Here is a 19,543-nt window from a genome sequence, read left to right as displayed (position 1 = left end):
GCTGATTTTGAATGCCACCTCGCTCCTGTGACACGCTGTGAAGGCGACCCTACAGCCTCACATACAACCTTCACAGAAAAATGTGGCTGTGTACCAAGTTCAACGTTCATGTGATTCAAGTCTAAACTGTCCAAAATTATATATCAGGGATGATCCTGCGATTTGGTTGCTCTTTGAGCTCGAGAAACTTTCATGGGAAGTTGATCAGCTTTTCAGCACCAATATTCCCATAACGAAGTCAAAGGAGAACAATGATTTGTTCAATACGGCTGTTGACTGTCATATCTGTGGGCAGCTGTTATACTGGAAAGCGGAAAAGCGGAAACTTCTCATAGTGATCATTGCACCTCACTGGGAAGTTCCCTGGTGCTGCCCATAATATGCGCAACTTGAAGTTTCAGTTGCATGACACATGCATGTCTCTTTCCACGATCTCAATGAGTATAGTGCTCACTTTATCATTGAGCATTTGGCTAATTCCGGTGTTGAGAACGATCAGAAAGGGGATATTCCCTCATGAGGATCTGGATTGTATGGGGAAATTCAACAAAACCACACTACTCGACACATCAGATGCAGAGTATTAACATGCTGTGAAATTTGGACACATTTCATCACTTTTTGATGAAATGTATTCTTCTTCTTATTGCTCATCCATTATCCGCAGTTTCCAAGCGTGATGCAGGGAGGTATGGACGCAGTCTTCAGCTGCATGATTATGGCTAATATAGCTGTTCAATTGTTCCTTGTCTGACACCAACATCTCATCCACTGAACATATCACACGAATAATAAACTAAAGACTTAACGTCCATCCTCTTTCGCAGCTCAACACAGATGGAGACTTTTACCCACCCCATCTCTAACTATCTCTACGTCGATGGTATGTTAAACCCAAACTTCCTTCCTTCCTTTGTTTTTTCCCACCGATTCACAAGTGGAGGAGAAGGAGTGGGAGGAGGGGAGAGGGGAAATGGGAGAGGGGAGAGTCTGACAGCAGCCTCTGGTGGTGGTATTGTGAACCAGGACTACAATTTGAAATTCCTAACAATTTTTGAAATTCCTACCATTTTCGAATTTTCCTCCATTTATGAATTTAATTAATTTTCATAACTAATGTAATTAAGTTACATGTCAATTTAATTAATTTGCATATCTATTTAACTGCATCATTTCCACATATACCACCATTGGGAGGGGTTGGCCGGTTCTTGGTTATACAAGATGTTGTTTAATAACAATGCAGCCAGTCTGTGTGGCCGAGCGGTTCTAGGCGCTTCAAGCCGAAAACGCGCTGCTGCTTTGGTCCCAGGTTCGAATCCTGCCTCGGGCATAGATGTGTGTGATGTCCTTAGGTTAGTTAGGTTTAAGTAGTTCTAAGTCTAGGGGACTGATGACCTCAGATGTTAAGTCCCATGGTGCTGAGAGCCATTTGAACCATAACAATGCAGAGTGCAGCAGGGTGCAGTTTATTACCCTACTCTATATAGTCGCTAAAAAATCATTTAGTGCTATTTAGGCTTTCTCTTGGAGTCTGACGGTATTTGATTGAAGCCTGTACACGTTTTATTTTGAGTCTGAGCGCTAATACTAACAGAGTTATGTGGCTCGCATTGGACGCTTTTGTTACAGCTTGTGTGTTTGAGAAAATTTTGTGGCAAACTTGAGTTTAGCTTTTTACGTTTTTCTTTTATGAGTCTCTTGGGTGACATCTCACCATATGCTACTTGATATTTGTATGTACAATGAAAAGGCTGTAAATAAAGGTAAGAATTATTCTGTCCAGTAAATTCTCAGTATGTACCTGGTTTACGCATTTTCTTCTTGGAAATAATTTGTTCTGTGAAATTTCAGTTTTATGGGTGAAGGCAGTATTTAGGATTTTAAGTTATTGTCTGACTGCATACATTTTTTTCTTTTGAGGATTTCGAGAAATTTGACCCACAATTCAGTTGTGGATTATGAACTTTTGTAATATAAGTTGGTACAATGATTTAATTCTAGTATTATTTGACCTATGAGACTGGGTATTTCACTCACGAAAGATTTTGTACTACTGTTCTTGGAAATTACTAGATGACAACCAGTTAAGGTTTTTATGATTACTGTGATAATTTTAGTAACTTCTTTGGAGTTTCAATTAATATTGGGAATCTTTTACAAAAGCTCGAAATTTAGCGCGAATTTCCATGCGAGATGTTTATACAGTTTCCACAACGAAACTTTTGTCTCGAAACCGGGCAGAAAATACAAACAGATTTTGATCGTATGTAAAGTATGCTAGCGGCAAGACGCAGTCACTGCCTCCTCTGCGCGATAGCAATGACAGTGCCGCTAAAGCAGAGTTACTAAACACAGCCTTCCGAAATTCCTTGACCAAAGAAGACGAAATAAATATTCCAGAATTCGAATCAAGAACAGCTGCCAGCATGACTAGTTTAGAATTAGATATCTTCGGAGTAATGAAACAACTTAAATCACTTAATAAAAGCAAGTATTACCATCTAGATTCCTCTCAGAGTATGTTGATGCAATAGCTTCATACTTAACAATCACATACCACCGATCGCTCGACCAAAAACGCGTACCCAAAGAGTGGAAAGTTGCACAAGTCATAGCAATATTCAAGACAGACAGTAGGAGCAATTCGCTAAATTACAGGCCAACATCATTAAAGTCGACATGCAGTAGGATATTGGAACATATATTCTGCTCGAAAATTATGAACTTCTTCGAAGGGAACTGACTATTGACACATTACTTGACGCGGCTTTAGAAAACATCAATCTTGTGCAACACAAGTAGCTCTTTAATCACATGAAGTGTTGAGTGCTATTGACGTGGGATTTCAAATCGATTGCGTCTTTCTAGATTTCCAGAAGGCTTTTGACACAATACCTGTCATCACAATACCTGTAATCCAATTGCGTGCTAATGGAATATCCTTTCAGTTATGCAACAACGTTCGTGGTTTTTGTAGTAATTGACGGAAAGGCATCGAGTAAAACATAAGTGATTTCTGGCATTTCCCAAGGTAGTGTCATAGGCCCTCTGCTTTTCCTTATCTACACTCCTGGAAATGGAAGAAAGAACACATTGACATCGGTGTGTCAGACCCACCATACTTGCTCCGGACATTGCGAGAGGGCTGTACAAGCAATGATCACACGCACGGCACAGCGGACACACCAGGAACCGCGGTGTTGGCCGTCGAATGGCGCTAGCTGCGCAGCATTTGTGCACCGCCGCCGTCAGTGTCAGCCAGTTTGCCGTGGCATACGGAGCTCCATCGCAGTCTTTAACACTGGTAGCATGCCGCGACAGCGTGGACGTGAACCGTATGTGCAGTTGACGGACTTTGAGCGAGGGCGTATAGTGGGCATGCGGGAGGCCGGGTGGACGTACCGCCGAATTGCTCAACACGTGGGGCGTGAGATCTCCACAGTACATCGATGTTGTCGCCAGTGGTCGGCGGAAGGTGCACGTGCCCGTCGACCTGGGACCGGACCGCAGCGACGCACGGATGCACGCCAAGACCGTAGGATCCTACGCAGTGCCGTAGGGGACCGCACCGCCACTTCCCAGCAAATTAGGGACACTGTTGCTCCTGGGGTATCGGCGAGGACCATTCGCAACCGTCTCCATGAAGCTGGGCTACGGTCCCGCACACCGTTAGGCCGTCTTCCGCTCACGCCCCAACATCGTGCAGTGGTGTCGCGACAGGCGTGAATGGAGGGACGAATGGAGACGTGTCGTCTTCAGCGATGAGAGTCGCTTCTGCTTTGGTGCCAATGATGGTCGTATGCGTGTATGGCGCCGTGCAGGTGAGCGCCACAATCAGGACTGCATACGACCGAGGCACACAGGGCCAACAGCCGGCATCATGGTGTGGGGAGCGATCTCCTACACTGGCCGTACACCACTAGTGATCGTCGAGGGGACACTGAATAGTGCACGGTACATCCAAACCGTCATCGAACCCATCGTTCTACCATTCCTAGACCGGCAAGGGAACTTGCTGTTCCAACAGGACAATGCACGTCCGCATGTATCCCGTGCCACCCAACGTGCTCTAGAAGGTGTAAGTCAACTACCCTGGCCAGCAAGATCTCCGGATCTGTCCCCCATTGAGCATGTTTTGGACTGGATGAAGCGTCGTCTCACGCGGTCTGCACGTCCAGCACGAACGCTGGTCCAACTGAGGCGCCAGGTGGAAATGGCATGGCAAGCCGTTCCACAGGACTACATCCAGCATCTCTACGATCGTCTCCATGGGAGAATAGCAGCCTGCATTGCTGCGAAAGGTGGATATACACTGTACTAGTGCCGACATTGTGCATGCTCTGTTGCCTGTGTCTATGTGCCTGTGGTTCTGTCAGTGTGATCATGTGATGTATCTGACCCCAGGAATGTGTGAATAAAGTTTCCCCTTCCTGGGACAATGAATTCACGGTGTTCTTATTTCAATTTCCATGAGTGTATATAAACGAGTTAGGAGACAATCTGAGCAGAAATCCGTTCGCAGTGTAACTCGACAGCTCAGCATGCCCCAGATGTCCGGCTGGCGTGTGTTGCGTCCACATTATAACATAAAACTATACAAAATTCAGCTATTGCAAGCTCTTCGTGAAAGTGACAAACAACAACCTGTGGAGTTCTATAATTTCGTTCTTGACAAGATGGGGGATGACAGTTTTCTTCCACACTTAGTGTTTAGTGACGAAGCAACATTCCACTTAAATGGAAAAGTGAACCGTCATAATATGAGAATATGCCAGGCACTTAAATGTGATTTGCAGAGTATCCATGTAGAACAACCACATGAAGTTGTACAAGATGATAGGGACTCTCCAAAATTTAATGAGTTTCCTGCAGTTTCACAGTAAAAGGTGTATGGTTTATTTTTCTTACCTGAGAACGCTATTGTACGAAGCTCATACCTCGATGGTCTTGAGAACTTTATTTTCCCACAGCTGGAGACTGATTCGAATGACTTCATTTGCCAACAGGATGGGGCACCGCCTCACTGGTATCTGGAAGTGTGGGGATTTTTAAATCAAAGGATTACTGAATCGTGGATCTGTCATGCTGGACCAAATCATTCAGTCTTACATTACTGGTCTCCAACGTCACCGTACCTGACTGTATGTGATTATTTCTTGTGGTGGTTTTAAAGACTCTGTTTATGTGTCTCCATTATCAAGAAGCGTAAATGAACTGGGAGATTGCATAACAGTAGCTGTGAAAGCTGTAACTCAAGACATGCCTACAGCACTGTGGGCCCCATTCATCAAAAAACAAAGTTCATTATGTATGTTTATTAGTTTCATAACTATAGACGTGCCAAATCGGATAATTCGTTTTCATACACCCTGTATTTTGTTGACGTGGACCTACATAGGGAGAAATGAACATCTTAATAAAATAGGGGAAACCAGAGCTCACACGGAAGGATATAGATGTTCGTTTTTTCCTCAGCCTGTTCGAGAGTGGAATAATAGAGAATTAGTATGAAGGTGGTTCAATGAACCCTCGGCCAGTCACTTAAGTGTGATTTGCAGAGAAGCCATATAGATGTAGACGTAATCAGTGGAAGAGACGTTAAAAAATTGTCTATGAATGCTAAAATACATTAGCATCCTGACACTCATTGGCCACCACCACTCCACTGCCTGTGTTGTTGCAAATCCATTGTAACACCTCCATAAACTTACAGAAGTACTTACAGAATCGATGCTGTATTGCATTCCAAAGGCGAACCAACAGACTATGAAGCACATAGTCATTATGTTTTCTACATCTACATCTACATCCATAATCCGCAAGCCACCTGACGGTGTGTGGCGGAGGGTACCTTGAGTACCTCTATCGGTTCTCCCGTCTATTCCAGTCTCGTATTGTTCGTGGAAAGAAGGATTGTCGTTATGCCTCTGTGTGGGCTCTAATCTTACTGATTTTATCCTCATGGTCTCTTCGCGAGATATACGTAGGAGGGAGCAATATACTGCTTGACTCCTCGGTGAAGGTATGTTCTCGAAACGTTAACAAAAGCCCGTACCGAGCTACTGAGCGTCTCTCCTGCAGAGTCTTCCACTGGAGTTTATCTATCATCTCCGTAACGCTTTCGGGATTACTAAATGATCCTGTAACGAAGCGCGCTGCTCTCCGTTGGATCTTCTCTATCTCTTCTAACAACCCTATCTGGTACGGATCCCACACTGCTGAGCAGTATTCGAGCAGTGGGCGAACAAGCGTACTGTAACTTACTTCCTTTGTTTTCGGATTGCATTCCCTTCGGATTCTTCCAATGAATCTCAGTCTGGCATCTGCTTTATCGACGATCAACTTTATATGATCATTCCATTTTAAATCACTCCTAATGCGTACTCCCAGATAATTTATGGAATTAACTGCTTCCAGTTGCTGACCCGCTATTTTGTAGCTAAATGATAAAGGATCTATCTTCCTGTGTATTCGCAGCACATTACACTTGTCTACATTGAGATTCAATTGCCATTCCCTGCACCATGCGTCAATTCGCTGCAGATCCTCCTGCATTTCAGTACAATTTTCCATTGTTACAACCTCTCTATATACCACAGCATCCGCAAAAAGCCTCAGTGAACTTCCGATGTCATCCACAAGGTCATTTATGTATATTGTGAATAGCAACGGTCCTACGACACTCCCCTGCGGTACACCTGAAATCACTCTTACTTCGGAAGACTTCTCTTCATTGAGAATGACATGCTGCGTTCTGTTATCTAGGAACTCTTCAATCCAATCACACAATTTGTCTGATAGTCTATGTGCTCTTACTTTGTTCATTAAACGACTGTGGGGAACTGTATCGAACGCCTTACGGAAGTCAAGAAACACGGCATCTACCTGAGTCTCGTGGACGAATAGCGCGAGCTGGGTTTCACACGACCGTCTTTTTCGAAACCCATGCTGATTCCTACAGAGTAGATTTCTAGTTTCCAGAAAAGTCTTTATACTCGAACATAATACGAGTACGTGTTCCAAATTCTACAACTGATATAGGTCTATAGTTCTGCACATCTGTTTGACGTCCCTTGTTGACAACGGGGATGACCTGTGCCCTTCTCCAATCCTTTGGAACGCTACGCTCTTCTAGAGACCTACGGTACACCGCTGCAAGAACGGGGGCAAGTTCCTTCGCGTACTCTGTGTAAAATCGAACTGGTATCCCATCAGGTCCAGCGGCCTTTCCTCTTTTGAGCGATTTTAATTGTTTCTCTATCCCTCTGTCGTCCATTTCGATATATACCATTTTGTCATCTGTGCGACAATCTAGAGAAGGTACTACAGTGCAGTCTTCTTCTGTGAAACAGCTTTGGAAAAAGACATTTAGTATTTCGGCCTTTAGTCTGTCATTCTCTGTTTCAGTACCATTTTGGTCACAGAGTGTCTGGACATTTTGTTTTGATCCACCTACGGCTTTGACATAAGACCAAAATTTCTTAGGATTTTCTGCCAAGTCAGTACACAGAACTTTACTTTCGAATTCATTGAACGCCTCTCGCATGGCCCTCCTCACATTACATTTCGCTTCGCGTAATTTTTGTTTGTCTGCAAAGCGTTTATGTTTATGTTTGCTGTGAAGTTCCCTTTGCTTCCGCAGCAGTTTTCTAACTCGGTTGTTGTACCACGGTGGCTATTTTCCATCTCTTACAATCTTGCTTGGCACATACTCATCTAACACATATTGTACGATGGTTTTGAATTTTGTCCACTGATCCTCAACACTATCTGTACTTTAGACAAAACTTTTGTGTTGAGCCGTCAGGTACTCTGAAATCTGCTTTTTGTCACTTTTGCTAAACAGAAAAATCTTCCTACCTTTTTTAATATTTCTATTTACGGCTGAAATCATCGATGCAGTAACCGCTTTATGATCGCTGATTCCCTGTTCTGCGTTAACTGCTTCAAATAGTTCGGGTCTGTTTGTCATCAGAAGGTCTAATATGTTATCGCCACGAGTCGGTTCTCTGTTTAACTGCTCAAGGTAGTTTTCAGATAAAGCACTTAAAAAATTTCACTGGATTCTTTGTCCCTGCCACCCGTTATGAACGTTTGAGTCTCCGAGTCTATATCCGGCAAATTATAAAATCTCCACCCCGAACTATAACATGGTGGGGAAATCTACTCGAAATATTTTCCAAATTATCCTTCAGGTGCTCATCCACAACAGCTGCTGAGCTAGGGGGCCTATAGAGACATCCAATTACCATGTCTGAGCCTGCGTTAACCGTGACCTTCACCAAAATCATTTCACATTTCGGATCTCCGTCAATTTCCTTCGATACTATTGAACTTCTTATCGCTATAAACACGCCTCCTCCTTTACTGTCCAGCCTGGTTCTGCGGTGTACATTCCAGTCTCAGTTTAGAATATCATTACTGTTTACATCTGGTTTCAGCCAACTTTCTGTCCCTAGTACTATGTGGGCATTGTGACCGTTTATTAATGAGAGGAGTTCTGGGACCTTTCTATAGGTCTTAGGTGTATGTTTCTTTGTGTATTATTAACAGTGATGGCTTATCGTTGTCGTTCTGTTTGCCCTCAGGGCTATTGCTTTTAAAGAGACGAAATGCGGCTCCTTTGCAGAAAGCCGTGGAGGAGTCCAGGCTGAACGAGCCCTCGGTGCTGGACCTGTTCCGGTCGCGCCGCTGCCGCCGCGCGCTGGCCATCTCTCTGGGCGTGGTGTGCTCCGAGCAGATCCAGGGCATCAACGCCGTGCTCTTCTACAGCCAGAGCATCTTCATCGCGGCAGGTGGTTCCGTCAGCGACATCGTGGCGCCCATGATCATCAACGGCACCATGCTCGTGGAGTCGTGCTTCGCTCCCTTCCTGGTGGACCGGGTGGGACGCAGGCGGCTGCTGCTCTTCTCTTCTACCGGCATGTGTCTGGCGCTGGTGAGTGGCCGATATTCCCCTATCAGCCCATTGTCTCGTTTTAGCCAGACTCACCAAATAGTCGTTCGGCTGATTCCCCATTGTTGCTCTGGAAGCCATATGAGGCAGGATTACCCCAATGCGTAAGTACACTACTGGCCATTAAAATTGCTACACCAAGAAGAAATGCAGATGATAAACGGGTATTCATTGGACAAATATATTATTCTAGATCTGACATGTGATTACATTTTCACGCAATTTGGATCCATAGATCGTGAGACATCAGTACCCAGAACAACCACCTCTGGGCGTAAAAACGGCCTTGATACGCCTGGGCATTGAGTCAAACAGAGCTTGGATGGCGTGTACAGGTGCAGCTGAACATTCTAACAATACCACCACTTGCAAAGTAGGTTAGAAATCAGGTTAATAATGTTGCTCACGCAGCATATGTTCGCTTTATCGGACAAGCAACGAAGTTATTGACTGTGGATGGTACCATCAGAATGGAAATAATGAAGTCACTGTAATAAAGTCATTAATTTTGGCACTTATCTTGAATGGATTCCCACGTAGATTTCGTCGAAGTTGTTATGGCTCGTCTTGTTGATTCTAGGGTGATCCCACTTTGACTGCTAGAAGGTCCAGATCTGTATTTTAGCAGTATTTGAAGACCTAACAAATGCATTTTTCAGAAAATTCTTAATGATCAAACAATCCCAGATCAGAACAATGGTATGGTAGAAATAATTTTTGACTTGGCGTTCACGATCTACATTTTTTATTAAACTTGTTGTCAATTCACATATACTTCTTCTTAATTGTGACATCACTCAAGAAAACAGTTTTGTATCAATCTTCATATATTTAATTTCCACTTTAACCAAACACAAGACTTGACTGTTCTTTTACAAAGCGAAATAACAACTTAACTTTTCCAAAGTGGAACAAAGACTGTTCTGTGCGCTTTCGCGCCAAAACGGTTACAAGTAGGTCGAAGATTATGATAGTCTCACAGAAATGAACACACAAAAGAACCATATCACTGTAATATATCGATACATCGGAGTACCTATACGTTAATAAAACCAAATGTGAATATTGTCACAAAAATATCTCTGTTACTTCGCAGAAAAGTAGTACGATATTACTGGTATCAAGACCTGGAGTTGGAGTGCCGTAATGGTCACGTAAATAAAGAACCATTACACCATGCAGCTTCAACAAGATACCACAGTTCAACGAGAGTAGTGACTGGCGCATTGTGACGAGCCAGTTGCTCGGCCACCATTGACCAGACGTTTTCAATTGGTGAGACATCTGGAGAATGTGCTGGCCAGGGCAGCAGTCGAACATTTTCTGTATCCAGAAAGGCCCGTACAGGACCTGCAACATGTGGTCGTGCATTATCCTGCTGAAATGTAGGGTTTCGAATGTCTCGGATGTAGGGTAGAGCCACGGGTCGTAACACATCTGAAATGTAACGTCCACTGTTCAAAGTGCAGTCAATGCGAACAAGAGGTGACCGAGACGTGTAACCAATGGCACCCCATACCATCACGCCGGGTGATACGCCAGTATGGCGATGACGAATACACGCTTCCAATGTGCGTTCACCGCGATGTCGCCAACCACGGATGCGACCATCATGATGCTGTAAACAGAACCTGGATTCATCCGAAAAAATGACGTTTTGTCATTCGTGCACCCAGGTTCGTCGTTGAGTACACCATCGCAGGCGCTCCTGTCTGTGATGCAGCGTCAAGGGTAACCGCAGCCATGGTCTCCGAGTTGATAGTCCATGCTGCTGCAAACGTCGTCGAACTGTTCGTGCAGATGGTTGTTGTCTTGCAAACGTCTCCATCTGTTGACTCAGGGATCGAGACGTGGCTGCACGATCCGTTACAGCCATGCGGATAAGATGCCTGTCATCTCGACTGCTAGTGACACGAGGCCGTCGGGATCCAGCACGGCGTTCCATATTACCCTCCTGAGCCCACCGATTCCATATTGTGCTAACAGTCATTGGATCTCGACGAACGAGAGCAGCAATGTCGCGATACGATTAACCGCAATCGCGATAGGGTATAATCCGACCTTTATGAAAGTCGGAAACGTGATGGTACGCGTTTCTCCTCCTTACACAAGGCATCACAACGTTTCACCAGGCAACGCCGGTCAACTGCTGTTTGTGTATGAGAAATGGGTTGGAAACTTTCCTCATGTCAGCACGTTGTAGGTGCCGCCACCGGCGCCAACCTTGTGTGAATGCTCTGAAAAGCTGATTATTTGCTAATCACAGCATCTTCTTCCTGTCGGTTAAATTTCGTGTCTGTAGCACGTCATCTTCGTGGTGTAGCAATTTTAATGGCCAGTAGAGTAGTTTTCGTGCACATTCCTCTTCCTCAGTGGATCATTTTCCTAGCGCTGACGGTCGCAACCGTGTCACCTGCCTACTCACTTGCTAAATTTTTTGTTGTTGATTTGAGCTTATGCACGAAAGCTAACGTGGATTAATAGCGAATAGGATAGATTAAAGAAGATAATGAAATTTTATTTTCACAGAATTACAGGTCGTTTTCTGTGTGAAATACTCTGTATACCCTTGTTGGTCTTCTCGTCGGAGTCCTTGGCAAAAATTCTGGAAAATAATTGGCTGTAAGTCTAGTCGCTTCTGGCGTTCGATGTTTGCGTCCAATTGAGGACACCTTTTGCAGAGAGCATACGGCCAGCTGTTGCCCGAGGGTTATTATGAATTCCAAACAGCTTTTTATGCCGCCATTTTTTCTCTATGGAATGTACTCACCGCAGCATGCATTTTTAAGTCTACTTCCGGCAATTCGCTCCGTTTTCAACAAGAAATCGATCTTATCTATGTCTCCCATAGTTTCGTAATACAAGACAACACTTGCACTTTTGCAAGACGCCATTCTTTCAGTTTACTTCTTGAAAAGTTTCGTCAAGAACGTACTGACAGTCACGACGTCTCCCTTGCGCTCCAGTTTCATCACTATCTGCTTGTTCCCCTAGCCCGTTACGTATATACCCTTCCTCGCGTGTTCATTTGCAGAAAGTCCGACAACTCCTTTCTGTTTCACCGCATTGTGCGGACAGCGACGGTGTTCTCACTCGTTAGTGTGTCAACCAATTGTGGACTAGTGTACCGGTTGTCTAGGTAAATACAGAAGTGCTTCCAAAAGCAATTGCCGCGTTGGGTAGCCGTGCGGTCTAAGGAGCATTGCCATGGTTTGTGCGGCTCCCCCCGTCGGAGGTTCGAGTCCTCCCTCGGGGATGGGTCTGTGTGTTGTCCTTAGCCTAAGTTAGTTTAAGTAGTGTGTAAGCCTAGGGACCGATCACTGCAGCAGTTTGGTCCCATAGGAACTTAGCACAAATTTCAAAATTCACCACTAGAGCAAATCATGAAGAAGATCCAAACCAATTCGAAAGGCTATTTACTCTTTAGGATATTGACTGTCAAAAATATTGATATCATTACCAACGTAAACAATGAAAACCATTACAACTGGCATTGAATACCGTATCTGGGCTGACGAAAGGACCATGTAGTAGACAAAACATTAATTAATAGCCTAATACTACCTGCGAGCCTGAAACGCGTCATTCCTATCAGCTGCAGGCCACAGAATGCTAGAGACGGATGTGGAAAACACTGATAAGGAATATATCCATAACTACAAGGGTCACTCCAAAAGAAATGGACACTATTTTTTTTTAAATCCATCTTTTATTCTACATGTCTGAAAGCTTTACAGTGTGTAGATACATCCTTTTAATTTCCATCCCTCTCAACTGCTTTACGCCATCTTGGAACCAGCGCCTGTATACCTGCATGGTAAAATTCTGGACCAACCTGTTGGAGCCACTGTTTGGCAGCGTGCATAAGGGAGTCATCATCTTCAAACCTTGTCTTTCAGCTTCCAAAAGAGATGATAGTCACATAGAGCCAGGTCAGGACTGTAAGGTGGGTGTTTCAGAGAGCCACTGTTTCTTTGTGAGCCACAGGGAACCCACCTGGCACAAACCTTTTTTAACGCCAACACTTTCAGTATTCTGCAAACACTTCCTTACCCTATCCCAACGTAGCGTAACAATTCGTTCACTTTGATGCGTCTGCCAGCAGTCACCAATTCGTTAACTCTCTGCACATTGTCTGGAGTGTGTACAGTACGAGGCCTGCCGCTGCGAGGAAAATCCTGAATATTGCCGTGCCCGCTTTCATCACGTAACGTGCTTGCCCACCGACTAACTGTACTGCGATCGACAGCAGCATCTCCATACACCTTTTTCAATCTCTTGTGGATGTTTCCCACTGCCTCGTTTTCACAGCACAGGAATTCTATGACAGCCATCTTGTATCGTTCCCACAACCGATCGCGGTCCTCTGGTTTGGAGCCGAGTGGAAGGCTTAAACCACAGGCTCAGACGATTCTGCGGAGATCTGGGGTGCAAATTTCTCGACCTCCGCTATCGGGTGGAGAAATGTAGGGTCCCCCTGAATAGGTCAGGCGTGCACTACACGCCGGAAGCGGCTACAAGGGTAGCGGAGTACGTGTAGGGTGCACATGGGGGTTTTTTAGGTTAGAGAATTCCCTCCCTAGGCCCGACAAGACGCCTCCTGAGACGCGGCAAGGTAGGAGTAGGCAAAATGCAACAGGGAATAACAATATTAATGTGCTAATAGTAAACTGCAAGAGCGTCTATAGAAAGGTCCCAGAACTGCTCTCATTAATAAACGGTCACAACGCCCATATAGTACTAGGGACAGAAAGTTGGCTGAAACCAGACGTAAACAGTAATGAAATCCTAACTCAGATCGGAATGTATACCGCAGAGACAGGCTGGACAGTGAAGGGGGAGGCGTGTTTATAGCGATAAGAAGTGCAGTAGTATCGAAGGAAATTGATGGAGATCCGAAATGTGAAATGATTTGGGTGAAGGTCACGGTTAAAGCAGGCTCAGATATGGTAACTGGATGTCACTATAGGCCCCCTGGCTCAGCAGCTGTTGTGGCTCAGCACCTGAAAGATAATTTGGAAAATATTTCGAGTAGATTTCCCCACCATGTTATAGTTCTGGGTGGAGATTTTAATTTGCCGGATATAGACTGGGAGACTCAAACGTTCGTAACGGGTGGCAGGGACAAAGAATCCAGTGAATTTTTTTAAGTGCCTTATCTGAAAACTACCTTGAGCAGTTAAACAGAGAACCGACTCGTGGCGATAACATATTAGACCTTCTGGTGACAAACAGACCCGAACTATTTGAAGCAGTTAACGCAGAACAGGGAATCAGCGATCATAAAGCGGTTACGGCATCGATGATTTCAGCCGTAAATAGAAATATTAAAAAAAGGTAGGAAGATTTTTCTGTTTAGCAAAAGTGACAAAAAGCAGATTTCAGAGTACCTGTTGGCTCAACACAAAAGTTTTGTCTCAAGTACAGATAGTGTTGAGGATCAGTGGACAAAGTTCAAAACCATCGTACATTATGCGTTAGATGAGTATGTGCCAAGCAAGATCGTAAGAGATGGAAAAGAGCCACCGTGGTACAACAACCGAGTTAGAAAACTGCTGTGGAAGCAAAGGGAACTTCACAGCAAACATAAACATAGCCAAAGCCTTGCAGACAAACAAAAATTACGCGAAGCGAAATGTAATGTGAGGAGGGCTATGCGAGAGGCGTTCAATGAATTCGAAAGTAAAGTTCTATGTACAGACTTGCAGAAAATCCTAAGAAATTTTGGTCTTATGTCAAAGCGGTAGGTGGAGCAAAACAAAATGTCCAGACACTCTGTGACCAAAATGGAACTGAAACAGAGGATGACAGACTAAAGGCCGAAATACTAAATGTCTTTTTCCAAAGTGGTTTCACAGAGGAAGACTGCACTGTAGTTCCTTCTCTAGATTGTCGCACAGATGACAAAATGGTAGATATCGAAATAGACGACAGAGGGATAGAGAAACAATTAAAATCGTTCAAAAGAGGAATGGCCTCTGGACCTGATGGGATACCAGTTCGATTTTACACAGAGTACGCGAAGGAACTTGCCCCCCTTCTTGCAGCGGTGTACCGTAGGTCTCTAGAGGAGCGTAGCGTTCCAAACGATTGGAAAAGGGCACAGGTCATCCCCGTTTTCAAGAAGGGACGTCGAACAGATATACAGAACTATAGACCTATATCTCTAACGTCGATCAGTTGTAGAATTTTGGAACACGTATTGTGTTCGAGTATAATGACTTTTCTGGAGACTAGAAATCTACTCTGTAGGAATCAGCATGGGTTTCGAAAAAGACGGTCATGTCAAACCCAGCTCGCGCTATTCGTCCACGAGACTCAGAGGGCCATAGACACGGGTTCCCAGGTTGATGCCGTGTTTCTTGACTTCCGCAAGGCGTTCGATACTGTTCCCCACAGTCGTTTAATGAACAAAGTAAGAGCATATGGACTATCAGACCAATTATGTGATTGGATTGAGGAGTTCCTAGATAACAGGACGCAGCATGTCATTCTCAATGGAGAGAAGTCTTCCGAAGTAAGAGTGATTTCAGGTGTGCCGCAGCGGAGTGTCATAGGACCGTTGCTATTCACAATATACATAAATGACCTGGTAGATGACATCGGAAGTTCACTGAGGATTTTTGCAGATGATGCTGTGGTGTATCGAGAGGTTGTAACAATGGAAAATTGTACTGAAATGCAGGAGGATCTGCAGCGAATTGACGCATGGTGCAGGGAATGGCAATTGAATCTCAATGTAGACAAGTGTAATGTGCTGCGAATACACAGAAAGATAGATCCTTTATCATTTAGCTACAAAATAGCAGGTTAGCAACTGGAAGCAGTTAATTCCATAAATTATCTGGGAGTACGCATTAGGAGTGATTTAAAATGGAATGGTCATATAATGTTGATCGTCGGTAAAGCAGATGCCAGACTGAGATTCATTCGAAGAATCCTAAGGAAATGCAATCCGAAAACAAAGGAAGTAGGTTACAGTACGCTTGTTCGCCCACTGTTTGAATACTGCTCAGCAGTGTGGGATCCGTACCAGATAGGGTTGTTAGAAGAGATAGAGAAGATCCAACGGAGAGCAGCGCGCTTCGTTACAGGATCATTTAGTAATCCCGAAAGCGTTACGGAGATGATAGATAAACTCCAGTGGAAGACTCTGCAGGAGAGACGCTCAGTAGCTCGGTACGGGCTTTTGTCAAAGTTTCGAGAACATACCTTCACCGAAGAGTCAAGCAGTATATTGCTCCCTCCTACGTATATCTCGCGAAGAGACCATGAGGATAAAATCAGAGAGCCCACACAGAGGCATACCGACTATCCTTCTTTCCACGAGCAATACGAGACTGGAATAGAAGGGAGAACCGATAGAGGTACTCAAGGTACCCTCCGCCACACGCCGTCAGGTGGCTTGCGGAGTATGGATGTAGATGTAGATGTAGATGTAGAAGACGTGCTGTGACGGCGCCACTCACGGGAACAGGTTGAACTAAGTTTGAAAACAAGCGGGAAGGATGTATCTACACACTGTAAAACTTTCACACATGGAGAATGAAAACTGTAATTTTACAAAAATAGTGTGCATTTCTTTTGGAGTGACCCTCGTAATTGAGGACGTTCGATTAAGAGCTGCGCTGAGACGAAGACATTGCAACAGGACAGCAAAACGGGAGGTAAACGCATCGCCCTCCCCGCCGAAACTCACTCACACGCACATACACAAAATGGGAGAAAGAGACAAGAAAGATGAGCTGCACGTTGCAGCAAAGTCTATTTTGTGAGATAAGGATTTTCTCAGAGTCGCTTGTCAAACAACGGCTACAGATGTTACAAGGTAGTGTTTCTGAATCATGACGACGTTTGCTGGAGGGTGTACGTTCCCTGAACAGTCAGGCAACTTATTGCTTCCTCCCACATTAATCTATCTAAATGACGAAGACTGCAAAATCAGAGAAATTACAAATCATGCGAAGGCTTATGGACAGTTGCTCTTCCCACGTGGCATTTATCAGTGTGACAGGGAGAGGGGGGGGGGGGGCAATGGGGTCCATGGGGTCCGAGGCACACTGCGCCACACACCTTAAGGTAACTTGGGAACTGTAGATGTGGATGTAGATCTGGAGTTACTGCTCGGCCTTTACAAGGGCAGGTAATCCATTGTTTTCCATGTTCAAAAATACTGTCATTTTTGAATTAGTTTTTTTTGTTTTTGCGACACTTATTTTCAATGTGTAAATTACACGCCTCAACTTCGGTGCAGAAAGGGCAGCACATTTGTTTTCGAAAATTACAACATGTAAATTGGACTAAAATGTTTAGCAGCCAAAATTTGTTTGGATTTATTTGTTCCAGAAATAGTTTCTTGAGATCACTCTGTTTACGCATTGTCAAAGAACTGCCGAAGACAAGAGCACAGTATATCGTTGTACTGCATTGGACTGCTGAAACACGTCTGGTTTGGTTTAGCAATCATAGCCTCTTTTCGAGTATTTTCTTCATCTGTTTGATATAAAACACCTACATAATATTCGCCTGTCATTGATTTACACCTTTCCTACTAGCCAGTGGGAAAATCTTGCCATCCTCTCTGGCAAATGAAGGGAACTTAAACTTTTAGTTCAGGACCACGAATTTTCTTCAGTGCTTTGATTACTGTTTCATCTCTTGTGGTTAGTGGTGAAGACATGTCTCATCCCCAACTGCAAATCGGCACACAAAACACAATAGGATTCATTTCAAAACATTCCACCTATCGGTCAGAGCGTTTGAATTTGATCAGTATTCAACAAATGCGGCACACACGTTGCACGACGTTATCCCGTATTCAGTTCTTCATGTAAACTGTGCTGCGCTCTTGTTGTCTGATGCACTGATGGGTGCGAAAGCTGACTTTAGTAAGAGAGTGGAGGAGAGCCCTTAGCTGCATCTTAGTGAGGATTAAGGGAACCAACCAGTGTCGATCCAAATAGTAGTGTATAAACACCTGTTCAAGCGCAAGTTGCCTTGTGGTATCCTGACTTAATTCAGTAGTCAACCTAGAAAACCTGGCACCTATTTTTCATACGTTCACTAATTCTCGCAGGCAACACACAACACATCACTCCTCCCCCCTCCCCCAAATGCCATGATTTGTATTACCGCTACTGCAAAACATCTTGCCACAAGGGCAATCCAGACGTCTAAAGAAGTCAAGTAGGTAGACCTGACAAACACAATATTGCAGTGCCTGTGTCGTTAAGAAAAACTATGCAATGTTCCTTCGGACTTGCATGCATGTTCGAAAGAACAGACAATGCGGCGACTACGGTCGTTATGAAATACATCAAGTGTACTCGCAGTTGTGAACAAGAAAAACCAGCACCTGTTTAAGGGAATGAAGACAATGAAAAATCTTTTCTGGATCGGGATTCGATCATTCATTTCCCGCTTTTCGCGAGCAGTCGCTTTAACCGCATCGCCCATCCGTGCACCCGACAAGGCCAGAACCAAACTTCAATACGTCGTCGTTCCTGTGTCACAACCTGTTCCTTCGGACCTTCGGACAAACGTGCACGTCTGGAAGAACACTGCATCGCTCTTCTTAACAACACAGAGACGCAATATTTTGTTTACCCGCCGATACCAGGCAGTGACCTTGTAATGTTTCCGAGAAGAGAAGGAATTACCGTATTTCATCAAAATATAAGAGGTTTTAGAGATAAAGTTAGTGAACTGCTTTTAGATGTTGACTATGAAATTATTGGTATATCAGACCAGCACTTAAATAATTTGACAATTCAGAAGCTTCCTTTACCAGGCTACAGATTAGCTGGCTGTTTCTCAAGGAGTTCCTTGCGCGGTGGGGGAGTGGCTCTGTACGTAAAAAACAGTATTCCATTCGAGTCCATAGACGTATCACCGCACTGCACTGAATAGATATTTGAACGTTGTGCAGCGTTAGTTGAATTTAGTGAAACTAAACTTCTAATTGTTGTTGTTTACAGGTCCCCTAACTCCGACTTCAGAGCATTTCTGCTCAAGCTAGAGAGGGTTCTTGATTCACTTTGTAGGAAGTACCAGAAACTAGTTATAAGTGGTGACTTCAATATTAATTTTATATGTGATTGTGAAAGAAAAAGGATGTTGGTTGATCTCCTAAATTCATATGATCTGACACAAACTGTGTTTTTTCCAACTAGGGTGCAGGGGAACAGTAGCACAGCCATAGACAATATTTTTATTCATTCTGCATTACTAGATGGGCATTCTGTTAGTAGAAGCGTGAATGGCCTTTCAGACCATGCTGCACAAATTTTAACACTAAAAGGCTTTTGTACTCAAACCAATGTCATATTTAATTACAAACTATGTAGGAAAGTTATCCAACAGCAATAGAGAGTTTTTTAAAACTTGTCAAGGAACAAGAGTGGCAGGGTGTTTCTAGTGCCGATAACATAGATGATAAATACAATGCTTTCCTTAACACATTTCTCATGCTTTTTGAGAGTTGCTTTCCATTAGAACATTCTAAACGGGGTACTAGGAGTAATGGGCAGCCCGGGTGGCTGACTAGTGGGATAAGGATGTCATGTAGAACAAAGCGGGAATTAT

At 44.1% G+C, this 19,543-nt stretch overlaps 1 protein-coding gene across 1 annotated transcript in view; it reads left to right on the top strand.

The window, feature by feature from the left end:
- Positions 1 to 19,543, top strand: part of LOC124606892 (facilitated trehalose transporter Tret1-like) — a 60,259-nt gene that overhangs the window by 25,477 nt on the left and 15,239 nt on the right. The window contains exon 3 of the mRNA XM_047138989.1: positions 8,633 to 8,941. Coding sequence (XP_046994945.1) covers positions 8,633 to 8,941 — 309 coding nt within the window. The remainder of the gene's footprint in view (positions 1 to 8,632; positions 8,942 to 19,543) is intronic.

The sequence above is a fragment of the Schistocerca americana genome, chromosome 3 (genome assembly GCF_021461395.2).
Source record: "Schistocerca americana isolate TAMUIC-IGC-003095 chromosome 3, iqSchAmer2.1, whole genome shotgun sequence".
Taxonomy (NCBI): domain Eukaryota; kingdom Metazoa; phylum Arthropoda; class Insecta; order Orthoptera; family Acrididae; genus Schistocerca; species Schistocerca americana.
The sequence above is the reverse complement of the archived record's forward strand: the minus strand, read 5'-3'. Positions and strand labels throughout refer to the sequence as shown.